Genomic DNA, 12,887 nt, shown 5'->3' on the forward strand with positions numbered 1-12,887 from the left:
CACTCTGTTCCTCCTGCTGCCCTTCTCTGCACCTTCTCAAGTCTGTTTCATCCACAAAAAGTATAAAAGACCCAAACTGTGCCGAGTTCCCTTGGGCTTGTGTGACCAGGTTTTGGTAGCAAGGGGCTCCAGGAGAGCCTTGTGTGAGAAAGTGCCAGAGGCTTCCCCTGTGTCTGACAGAGGCAGTGCCAGCTGGCTGCAGGTTGGACCCACTGCTGAGCCCATCAGGGATGGTGGCAGAGCCTCTGGGTTAACAGATTGGAGAAGGGCAGGAAAGGGGAGGAAGGAGAATGGCTGTGGAAACAGCGGCCAAAGAGACGAGTGAGAACACGAGAGAGAAACAGCTCTGCAGACACCAAGGTCAGTGAAGATGGAGGGGGAGGAGGTGCTCCAGGTGCCAGAGCAGATTCCCCTGCAACACACGGAGGTCCATGGTGGAGCTGGTATCAGCTTTCTGCCCCTGGAGAATCCCATGCCAGAGACATGGTGCCCAAAGGAGGCTGTGACCCTGTGGGGACCTGCGCTGGAGCAGGCTTCTGGCAGGGCCTGCAGACCTGTGGAGAGAGCAGCCCACACTGGAGCAGGCTTGCTGGCAGGACATGGGAGGCTCACTGGAGCAGCCTCTTCCTGAAGGGATACATTCCATGTGAGGGATCCCACACAGGAGCAGGGTTTGAGGAACTCCAGCCTGTGGGGGACACTCCAATTGGAGCAGTTCATGGAGGACTGTCTCCCATGGCATTCCCTCCAATGCTGCAGCAGGGAAAGAGTGTGAGGAGCTCTCCTGCTGAGGAGGAAGGAACAACAGACACAATGTGTGATGAGCTGACCACAGCCCCCATTTCCAGTCTCCCTGCATCACTGGAGGGGAAGCAGGTAGAGAATTCAGGAGTGAAGTTAAGCCCAAAAAGAAAGGAGAGTTGGGGAAAAGATGGTTTTAAAATGTTGTTTTATTTCTCATCATTCACTCTGATTTGATTGGTAATAAACTTCTTTTCCCCAAGTCAAGACTGTTCTGCTGTCGCAGTAATTGCTGAGACATTTATCTCTTCTTGTCTACACTCACAAACCTTGAGGAATGTTTCTTCTCCCCTGTCCAGCTGCAGAGGGGAGTGACAGAGGGGCTTTTGTGGGCACCTGGTGTCCAGCCAGAGTCAGCCCACCCCCAGAGTATCACTGTACTTATATTCAGGCATTGGTGGCTGGTGACAGACGCTAGGAAATAGCAATTTGTATCTGATATAACTTCTATTCTGACTATTTATAGCAATCACATTTATTTCTTACTATTTTTCTGAAGTGAAAATGATCAGTGTCAGGTTTGGCTGTACTGTATTTACTGCAGAAGAAATAAATAATTCAGTTGGTATTTCTAAAAATATAATTAGTTGATGAGTCAGAGAAGAATTTAATTTTCCTAAATGTTAAGGCTGGAAGACTAGGATTATCATGATCAATGTGTCTGACCTGTGACTCTCTCATGTCTTAGGAGGCTGCCTGGTAATTCCTGCATCACTTTGTAATTAAGATGCATGATTCTTCAGAGGAGACTGAATAAAGGGCCCAAACTACATTCTTGAGATGTGCTGAATGTAATATCACACAAACAAACAAAAGGTACCCCACAGACAAGCCTGAATATTGTGATTAATCATTTTAATTTAAAAATTTAAGACCATTAACATTTACTTATCCCTGATATCTCGATGCAAATTTTTAGAACATCATACATAACTGTGAACCACTATGTTTTGTGTGTACATATATATATTTATGTATATAAGGCAATGAAGCATATTCTATTTATGGGAATTTAAGCCTTACCAAGAACCTGTGTCAGCCACGGGAGATGTGTAAATAGAAAAGGAAGCAGCTGGGATAAAATGAAAAAACATAAACTAATCAAACTCTAGACTGCAATAAAAGCTGCCATGAAAGAAGAAAATGAAAACCAAAAATTAACACCATATAGAGCAAAAGATCAATATTTTATCGACTGACAACACACTGCTGTGTAGTCATTGGTCAGTCATTATCCATATTGATTTTATGCCACTGCACTTTGGCTCTGGCTTAGCCATGCACACATATTCTTCCTTTTTTCCCACTTTTCTACCTAAAATAATGGCTGTCCTCAATATGAATAAAGGTCACTCAAGTCAGCCAAATAACTCTATGCACTCCAGGTCAGAGTCTGAAGAAGAATGACTTATGGGCACCCAAGATGAGGACTCAGACTCTGCTGGACAGGGCAGAACCTGCCATTCCAACATCACTGCTCCGTCCACAGTGGCACTGCAACACACACTGTGGAAGAAGGGGCAGATAGATGTTTGTAACTCAGTTCTGGATGACCTTTAACAGTAGATATTTGAGTGCTGGAGCTCAGCAAGCAGATATAAAGGCTGGCTACTTGGAAACTAAGGTCCTGTACTGCAAGCAAAAGCTGCCTGGCTTGCAATGACAATTACTAATTCTTGACATGCTGTTAAAAAACACATGAGGCTAATGGTGAAATTAATCAGGAATTGGTTCTGGAGAGTGGATAGTCTGCTGTCCTCATGCAGGAATTTACAAGCAGGAATTTACATGAAGGAATTTACATGAAGGAATTTACAAGGAATGAACTGTGAATCAAAGACCAAGCAGGTAAGGTCCTTACCAGGGCTTCAATTGCTGGCAAAGCAGTTTTGAATGAAGGAAAGTACGAGGTTAAATAGACCATTAAGAGCTGGCTCTTCAGTCAACTAATAAAAAAGTATATTTTAGGCCTGTATTGAAGGTATAGCAAAAACAGAGGAAACAAAGTCTTAAGGCATATTTGTTATGGGAAAATGTACATCAGCACTATTAAATCTTGGGCTTTCCTTACCTCTTGCAGTAGCTGAAAATATGGGTTTATTTATGTTCTAGAGCAGCTATGACTAAAGAATTAAGTACAGTTACCCAGTTTTGGGAAAGGGCCTGCACTTTAGTGTTTTGGGTGACTTCTTTGGGTAGCAATCCCAGTAAGGGAAGGAAAGTGACCTTTTTTCTATTGAATTGGCCCATGGAATGGGCCTTTCTGACTGCACTCCTCAATGTGAAAGCATCTCCTACTCACAATTTCTGTCTGCTTTGTCAGCATCTTTTTAGCCCAAAGTATGGAAGAATATAATATTTACAAGGTGTTCTCTTCAATGTTATGATCCAAGAGAAAAATGCTTGTTCCCAGCTTTCTGTAGGAAGATCTGCATCTGTGAGTCAGTGCTAATGCCTCATCATTATTCATATGCCAAACAGACATTTCACAATCCTTCTTGATTCAGAGGTGATAAAAGATTAATTTTTAAGCTTCTAACAGCAGAGTGCAGTGTGTTACAAGGAAAACATACTGGAGTTAGGCTTAAAATATATACAAATCTTTTCTGCATTGTTTTATTAACCAGTATGGGGCAGTTGTTTAATTTTTGTTTATAAGAAATTGAGAATTATGATGATGTTAAACTCCTGTTGGAAAGTTACTTGAATGACTAAATAACTCTAGTACCTCCTATCTGGTTTTCTTACAGCAGACCAATGAACTACCTTGCTACAGAGTGGGAATACTGCAGCTGTACAGCTTTCCACAGAACTATGAAGCAGAGCCACATTTGTGGCAAAGGATGTCATCCTGCCGAGTGAGGAATTCCTGGCCCACCAGGGAAACAGAGCATTTTGTGCAGCTAAAGCATTCCCCGTGCCATTGGCGCTCCTCAAATGAGATGTATTTGGCACTTCCCAGAGCTGAAAGAGAGTATGAAAAAAAAAAAAAGGAAGATCTGAATCCAGTATTTCTGGTTCAGTAATGCAACAGATGACTTTCTGATGTGTGATCAGGTTGTCATTCATACAGTGAACGGGAAAATGAACAAAAATTCATAGCGTGAAATGTTTTTTATTGGCTGAATTGAAAAATATCTTTAAAATTTAAACAGTAGGAAGTATTTCAAGCAAAGCCACAAGTCACTTGCTTGCATATCCCATTATGAGATCTGAACACAATGGGTTTATCATAATGTCCATTCAGGTTTGCTGATCTTCCCAACAAACTCTCATGGAAATTATTTGCCATATTTGTATAGTTTCTGTACAACTCTGAATGAAATTTAATAATTAAGTTTCTTCCAGATAGATTCATTTGGAAATTACCTGAGAATGGGATTCCTAGCAGAATTATCTGAAATAAAATCTTGAAGACTGGGGGAATTTGAATAGTTTTGATGCTTTTTTTTTTTTTTTTGCTGTTGTTTTGTGGTTTGGGTATTTTTTAAGTCATGCACACGGGATTGGGTATTCAATGATTTCGTTGTCCAATGACATGTGCAGCATGCTCCTGTAAGAATCAGGAATTACTTTTCAACAGCTGACTCCACACATAATAGGATTAAAGTGCAGAGCACCAGCAAATGCTCTCAGAAAACTCCAACTATCATAGGCCAGTGACACACATGTCTAAATATAAATCATATATAAGTATACAAGGATTCATGAAACAGAGCTCTGCTGCATTTGGCAAGCTTTCTAATTTGACAGGTGTGCCTTACCAGCAGGCAGTTAATCTGTGTTCAGTTTGATCACATTTGCATTTAAAAACAAAACTGAAGAAATCACAGAGGGGCTTGTATGTACTGTCCTGGGAAGAGCAAAAAAATGCACTTTTTAAAATATTCTTAAGGAGGAATTTTCCACAGAAAACACTACATCAAACAATGCCTTTGGGCACATAAAAGCATTCCTCATCTCTTAGGGAACATGTGTGATCAGTATGTCCTAGCAAGACACAGAGAGAGTCTCTCTGATAGTTAACTCCTTCAGTCCTCATTATGATGGGAATAATTTTAATGTTTTTTTTTCCTAAAGTGAAAGTCTTCTTTGATGATTAATTTGTGTCTGGTCCCTTCTAGAAGACGAGACTCACCTGCAATAGGTTTCTTGCAAGCAGCACACTTCTTGGCATGAAATTTGCTGAAACAGTCTACACAGTATGGGTACTCATCTTTGGAAATGAATCTTTGTCCAGACAGCTGAGTGTTACACACAGCACACACAAAGCATTCTTTATGCCAAGGCTGGTCATGGTAGGCCACTCCTCCAGAAGTTATAACCTAATATATAGACAAACAAGGGCAGAGCAAAGAAACAAAGGTGTGGATCATGAAGGATTGTCCAGTCCTTCATAAGTACTTCTACTTGTTTTCTGTCTTCCAACATGCACAAGAGAAGAAAGTGTGGTCACATCAACTTTTTTTCATCTGGATTATCCATTTAACTAATCTGCAGTTGAATTCAATACACTACTGGTTTGTTATTTTCAATTTTCTATCACAATACAACCTCATAATTTGTAATAAGTGTGTTATCTTTAAATGAAATTTTTCTATTACACTGTAGCTAAGTGTTTAGAATCAGGCATGCTCTCAGAAGAGAAATTCTCAGTGATAGGCAGTGGGTGAGAGAACTGATGCTGAGATAATAGTTAATCTCCAGCCAGTATTTTGCTGTCTCTCAAGTGCAACAATATTTTAAATAGGAAGACAGTAAAGAAACAGAAGTAAAACAGAAAGGTGAGCTACACAGTCAGCAGAAGAAAAAAATCAGGTTTATCAGTGTCATCAACTTCTCTTTGCCAGCAATACACTCACAGCTTTGCACTGGGTATTTCTGAAGTGGGAAATTTCCAGTTGTTCTGTGGCTCCCATATGTGTGGCAAGGAGCTGGTTTCACAGAATTTGTGAGAGACTGTACAGAGAAATTTCTATAAAGATGAGCTGTAAGATAGTGTTTCTACTATCAAGTCACACGCATGACAGAGAATTAATGAATGAGTGAATGAATGAATGAATAATGTTGGAACAGGAGAAAAAGTTGAAGAAACTTAAGTAAAAAATAGTGGTATCATCAAATTTCCCTGGAGAATACAGCTTCAGGAAAATCAAGAATAATATGGGCTCGTGTCAAGCAATGAAGAGATTTAAATATTTTCCAATCCCTTTAACATTCCAGTTTTGGGCTATTTTGTGGTTACGTTTGCTTTAGCATTAAAATCTAAAATTTGCTGACAAAAATTCAAGATTCAGTTTGGCAATTTAATATATTTGGGCTCAATTCTCATGCATGGGAATTGATGCAATTTTCAGAAATAAAATGGCTTTAGCTAATATGTAGGGGGACTATTTGCATTCCTGGAATTTTAAAGAAGCAAATCCTGATTATTTCATGTAGGTGGTGCTAATATCAATGCCTGTAATAAACATTGAGCATAATTACTACAATTGCTATGTGTTCATTTAATGCAAGTTAAAGGCTAGATGTAAAGACTTGGGAATATATAAAAGTACTTTCTGAAGTTTAGCTACTGAAGAAAAAAGTAGGCAGCATATTTTCCTGAAATTAAAAGCTTTTGTTAGAGGTAGAGATTTACAGGTAATCATTACATAACTACAGGAAATTATAAGTTATTTGATGAAGTGGAAAAAAAAAAGCTTCCAGAGTGATGCAGGTACTAAAGATTAAGTAAAATTCTGCCCTAAAAACCAGCTTAAAACATTTCCCTAGAGGAAAATATCACACTGAAATAGTGTGATGATTTGAGTATTTTCATCAACAAGAGACAATCTTAAAACATAAGAAATCAAGGGAGGGAATAATTGATTTATCTGTGCTTGGGGGAAAGAAGAAATCAAATCAAGCTTTCTGGTACCCACAAGGGTATCATCACATATTGCATCAGTGGGACTCCTGACTGGTGTTATCACAATTGAATGTTACTTGATCTGCTAATTGCCTGATACATTTCAAGAAAAAATAGTCAAGATTGTGGATGATTTGCTCAGTTCAGGTGGCTAATTATGCATATGAATACATCTGAAAAACAATGGAAAGAGAGGCGTGTTTACAAAGGCAAAATCAGGAAAGAAGGGTTTTATATAACTTTCCATTTAACCTTTGCTAAAAATCACAATCAATAACTAAAGAAACCCAAAGCATTTGTTTGCAAATAAGATTATTTCAGATATAATCAGTCTTAGATTAACAAGAGTGGACAGCAGACAGTGCCACAGTCGCCTTTCAGTGTCCAGTGTCAGTGGGAAGATCCTGATCTTACTCTTAGCTCACCACACGTTTGACGTGATCCAGCCCTTTCTCCCATAAGCAATATTGCCTCACTAGGGCATTATTTGCATTGTGTGTTTAATTACCTTTTTGCAAGCATAACAATGGTGAGCAAATTGCTTCTCAAAACAGGGCACACAGTAATTCTCATTGTCTTTGGTGATTAATGGTTTTGTTCCCAATGGTTGCTGACAATACTGGCAAACAAAGCAGGATTCATGCCAGGAGCTTCCCTTATATTCCATTTTACGTGAACCTGAAAAAAACCAAAATGAACAATCCTCTCAGATATAGCCCTGTAATATAGGTTTTAAATGTTGGGAATGCTCTTGTTTTTGAACCTTCTAGCTCAGCATCAGATAACCCAAGAAAACATCTTCAAATTAATAGAGCTTGTAAGAATGCACTTGAAATTTCAAGAACACATTCAGTGCCATATATTCATCTGCCAAAAGATGTGCTGAATTGCCTAAGCTGTGATTTTTCGAGTTCTTATATGAATTTTTGGGTTTGTTTTTTTTTTATTATGCTTAAATTGCTCAGTTTCTCTCAAACCAGCCAACTCAGTGATAATGTTCAGGTACACAGCAATTTTATTAATTAGAAATTAATTTGGTGGATGTTTCGTACATTTATTATTGTCCTGTCTTCTATCTTTCTTAAACTAAGGCTCCTTCACTTATAAATGCATTATTTATATTAATCAGCTTAAATTGGCAACTTTCTAAAAGTAAATATTTTTTCTGTGATAGAACACTGCCTTCTGTGATATTACACTGCCTTCTCCTGTAGCTCACCATTTCTGTCCTAGACCAGCAATTCTTTTAATCATATTTAACTACATGCTTTTGATACAGCATAAGGACAGAAAGCTGCTCAGTTAAATGTTTGTCAGAGGAGTCTCAGAGCTTTTATCTCTGTGTACAGGTGTCCAATCTTGATATAAAAACATAAGTGTAAGATATGCACATATATCTGGGAGCAGCTTTTCCAGTGGATCTCCATCGTCAGCTTCCTATCTGTAGGTAGATAAGACTGCACAGAGAGGTGCAGGGTGCTTTTCCATCCTTTCCACATGAGGAAGAGGATTGCTGCTATATCTGATTAATCCCACTGTGCCTGTTTCCTGAAATGTGGGGCCAGTGGAGAAGCTGCTGGTTGTATTTAGACACAAAAGGTTTGCAGCTTCATCCCAGTGATCAGAAGGCAATTTCACTGTCTTTCACCACTATGTCTTTTCAACACAGAGCTAGCAAGTTGATGAGAAGGAAGTCAATGATATAGAGACTGGCTGGCATTCCCATGCCTCTGTTGCAGTGTTTCTCACACCTTTGGGCACTTGCTGCAAGGATTTACACTCTGTGACAAAACAAGCAGCATGGATTTATACCAGAAGATAATGATGCAAACCTGAGTGTATTCTGGCATTTTTTTTACTAAATCTAGTGAGGTGTGCCTATTTGACAATATTTTTGTAAACTATGTACAATTTAGGCAGTTTATAATCCATTAAATGAACACAACTGTATTTTTACAATATTTGTTTCCATTAATGCAGATTTTTACTTGTAATGAAAAGGAAACAAACTGTAAAAATCCAAATTAGTGTTATAAGTTGAATACAACCTGAGTAATCTAGTACCAATAGTAAGACTATAATTTTGCACAGCCTGGATCTTACTGTTCGGCATTAAGATATACTGAAAAATAAAATTCCAACGTCACTGCCAAATTTACTGACGTTCTCTGTTCCAAAAGCTAGGGACCCACTTTCCCAAGCAAGCAGCTTCCTTTTGCAACAAATGGTGCTGTGGCTTCTCTCAGATGCCTGTGAAGAGGCAGCTTTTGGGTCATACTCTGCTGTAAGAGCTTTACTGATGTGGTAGAAATGAAAAGTCTAGAGTGGGTCCTGGACAGATACAATCAAAAGCTGAGAAGCAGCTTAGTGTGAAGTGCAGAATTTTCAAGAGTGCTAATGGCAGGAAGTAGGCCTATTGTAAACATGGAAAATATTGTAAAATGGACTTGTATTCCTTTTAGTAAAAATGCTGCTAATGATTTGAAAGCATATTGTCATGTTTTGACAATTTAAATAAAACATATTTCTGAGTGAAAGCACTAGTATAAAGAACACAAGCACAGGGTCTGTTCAATATGGAAAACATGCAGATGACTTGTCTAATGTGGCACTTCTGCTCACAATACCTCAGTTTGTCTTCCTATGCTGACAGCAGGATATGCTTCCTAAGAACTGCAACAAAATCAAGGACATCACATGAACACATTTTGCCCTGCATTGAACTCTTAATATTTTTATAAGGATTCATAAGACCTGTCAGTGGTAGATCAGCAGTGTCTGCCTGCCTTCTCTCCACTGATGGGAGAATGCTACTCATAAAGGAAGAGTAGTCACCTCCAAGCTGTTCTGAAAGTCAAGGACCTCATAGCTTGGTTATTCCAGAGGAGGGTATCATTAAAAATGTGGTTCCATTTCTCAGTAAAGGGCCCCTGTTATCTTACCAGGCATAATGGTCTTCTGGCAGTGAAAACATTTGGATGAATACTCATCAGAGTAGCACTCAGTACACAGCAAGACCTCATCCTTGGCAGCAAATGGTTTCTCCACGAGTGAGCGACTGCACTTGGCACACCTGAAGCACCCCTCATGCCAGTGGCGGCCTTTGTAGGCCAGATCCTTGGAGAAAGTAACTTCATGTTAGTGAAAACATTTATTTACAGTGCTTTTATCCTTCTGCTCCTTCCAGAACTAAAACGAAAAAGGAAAAGTATTGCAGTGGTGGATCCAACCAGAAGTGTGCTCAGGAAAGGTGCAGGTGCTCAATGTCACTGTTGTGACATTGTGACTCTTGTGACATTGTGACTGTTGTGTAGATCTCTTTCAGAGGCCATTGGGAGCTGCTTTGGCAGAATGTCCTTCCTTATGTAACACAGAGGTATGTTTTTATTGGAAGAATCATGTTATATATTACAGGTGTCTTTCAAGGGGAAACAAGTGATCAACATTTTTAATGTGCACAGACCACTGGAGAGGAAGCCCATATTCTATAGAATTTGAAGTGAACCTTATGTATTTTCAATGTTCCTATTTCTTCTTCCAGCTGACATGACATAATTCTAATAGCTGTCAGAAAACAAGCAATTAAAATCTCATTGAGAACAAAATGATTGTTAGTAATATTTTAAAAAATCATTGCTTTTGTTTACATCTGACATAAATCCTTCTGAAAACTTGACAGAAAAAAGTTTAAGAGTCAGTGGGCTTAAGGGTGTAAAGAGCTAACAATATATATGTATATGAAAGAGCTTAATGATATATATGTATGAGATCCTGACTAAGAATTCAAAAAAAGACCAAACAGCAGATTTAATTTTCCCACAGTTAGAAAAGCAAGGGAAAAATGCACCTCCCAAAAACCTTCCCAGCTTAAAAAATAAACCCTTCCAGGGCTCTTTTATAAGTAAGAAACACAAAAGGGCACAAATCCAATCTCATTGTTCTCCTTGATCATGCCCCTGCCTTTTAAAGCGCTAAAAATAAAAGAAGTGCCATGCTTGGTTTCAGGAGGTGCTGAGCACATAGCATTTTCATTTGCTTTAGTTAGCACTCTGAACCTTGCAGGAACCAGGCTGTCAGCTCAGAGCAGCCCCAGGCAAGGACTGGGTGAGGAGGAGAGGAAAACGCCAAGCTCTGTCCCCTTGGCAGAGGTGAGACAATCAGCTGTAGATCTCTGTGTGCCACTTTTCTAGATGTCTCTAGCCAGGTGCACTCCTTTGTCTGCTTTTTTCTCCTATTTTCTCCTTCCACTCAGTCCAAAGACCTGGCTTTTTGTTTATGATCTTCAACAATAGTAATCTTGTCACTGATTTAATTTTTGATTTTAAAGGTGAAATTAAGTGAACTCAAAGCATGTGCTCTCCTGTTGAATCTGACGGGTGCTACATGTTTACTCACACTGTGAGTGAAATGCTGATGAGACTTTGAGGAGTGTCTTCATCCAAATCAGCATTTCCCTTGGATGATTCCTGTATGCACACTATGTACCTTGATGTGATTGGGCTGGGAAAGCCTTCCAAGAGGTTTATTTCAATATCTTTGTGTCCTTTTATTTCTAAGGAACATAGGCAAAGAGAGCATGGGGAGAAGGTGGCCAGTACACACTGGACTTGGCAAAACAAATGCCTTTTGATAGGTTACATTTGACCTTAAAATTCAATGTCAAGTATACGTCCTCTAAATTGAAGTAGGGGGTACTAGAAACCCTGTCAAAGACCACAGAGGAAATTGAATTATTAATTAGTATTGTAAAAAATGGAGAGGTGAAAGGAAAGACAAGGTCAGAAACACTACCACTGATACACCACCTGTGAGATGAGCAAGGTAAGCACAGAATTAAACAGAAATAAAAAACCCTCATTTCCAAAAGAGAGAGAATATGCAAACTATAAACATGTTGTCTTCTCAGCTTGGCATCTGCTTGTCAACACCTACAGTAAAAGCAATTTATTCAATGCTCAAAATATTTTTTCAATGAGCACATATCAGAAATTCCAAGGTGTCAATCAACCTGATACACTGAATTACACCACCCACCCTATCACCCCCCAGCACTGTGCAGCCTCTGCAGCCAGTGGGTGGCTGGAGGTGAAGGATGGAGCCCAGCTGAGGTCCACACAGCCTTGCTGTGTGCTTGGGGTATATGCACGTGCAGATTTCCTCATCTTTGACCCCAGAGCTTTCCTATTCAGGGAAAACAGCACTGTTTCACTCTGCTGTGTGGGGATGTACAACAGCTATGCTTAAGTCTCTTCAGTGATACAGGGATATGCAAAGGAGTGGGTATCACATCTACCACTAAAGAAATTGGATTTGTGTATAATTTAACAAGGAACAAAAAGAGCAAGCCAAATCTGTACCTTGGAGCTGCACTCAATGGGCAGCTTGCACTCTTGGCAGGGGTTGGCGTACAGGCTGTCATAACACGGGACGCAGTAAGCGTTCTCACCCCTTAGTGCATATTTCCTGCCACGCAGAGACTGCAGGCAGAAATGGCAGTCTGTGTGGCTGCTGGTCATCCTGCTGGGGCCCTCCATGTGCTCTGCAAAAGATGGGAAAATTGGGAAATTCAGTGCATGATGCTTGCTCAAATACTAAGTAACGCCGCATTACCTGTGGAAGTTGGACAGGCATTTCCTGGTCATTTGCAGGGCCCTAGATTTCTTAATGCTGGCTTGTTCAACAGTAAAATGGTAGCCTTTAACAACACATACTGTGAATTGTATCACCTACATGATGGGGAGCAAGAGGGCTGCTTCAGCTTATTCTAACACTGTTTCAGGTCAGACACCTGAAAATGAAGCCAGCTTCACATTCTCTATGTAAAACTACTGGCATTATGAGCATTATGTACTGGATTCCGAGATATGGTTCATCCAGATATTGGGTAATGGAGATAGAAGCAATAATTCAGAAATGAAACCAACTGAGGAGTTAAAAGGCCGAAGAGAAGAGGCAGGAACTTTGTAGTGTGTTCCTGACTTTCTCTTGATACTCCTGTCCTTCTGCTTGTTCCTTTCTTTTCTAAATACCCTCACATCTACCTGACCCAATGGAAGGAAGGCAAGGGACTCCAGGATATATGACTGTTTTTTGCATTATCCCAACTGTGCTGCTAATATTTGGTGGCATTGTAAGGTCGCACAAATTCCCCTGGAGAGCAATAGAGTGAAATATA

The 12,887-nt window shown here is 39.7% G+C and overlaps 1 protein-coding gene across 1 annotated transcript; it reads right to left on the reverse strand.

The window, feature by feature from the left end:
• Positions 1-3,385: 3,385 nt before the first annotated feature.
• FHL5 (four and a half LIM domains 5) lies at positions 3,386-12,231 on the reverse strand. Its single transcript, XM_058020723.1, has 5 exons — positions 12,070-12,231; positions 9,655-9,829; positions 7,221-7,390; positions 4,940-5,126; positions 3,386-3,765 (listed from the first exon to the last, which is right to left on the reverse strand). Exons 1-5 carry the CDS (start codon positions 12,226-12,228, stop codon positions 3,614-3,616), a joined length of 843 nt encoding a protein of 280 aa, XP_057876706.1. The 5' UTR covers positions 12,229-12,231; the 3' UTR covers positions 3,386-3,613.
• Between the last annotated feature and the right edge of the window lie 656 nt (positions 12,232-12,887).

Source organism: Melospiza georgiana, chromosome 3 (assembly GCF_028018845.1).
Source record: "Melospiza georgiana isolate bMelGeo1 chromosome 3, bMelGeo1.pri, whole genome shotgun sequence".
Taxonomy (NCBI): domain Eukaryota; kingdom Metazoa; phylum Chordata; class Aves; order Passeriformes; family Passerellidae; genus Melospiza; species Melospiza georgiana.

What these genes read in the sequence shown, in the direction of transcription:
- FHL5 (XM_058020723.1), bottom strand. Translation starts at nt 12,228, where the DNA reads ATGACCAGCAGCCACACAGACTGCCATTTCTGCCTGCAGTCTCTGCGT. An exon ending in ATTGTTATGCTTGCAAAAAG is followed by an intron (nt 5,127 to 7,220) that starts GTAATTAAACAC and finishes TCTATATATTAG; the next exon opens with GTTATAACTTCTGGAGGAGT. An exon ending in TTGCAAGAAACCTATTGCAG is followed by an intron (nt 3,766 to 4,939) that starts GTGAGTCTCGTC and finishes ACTCTCTTTCAG; the next exon opens with CTCTGGGAAGTGCCAAATAC.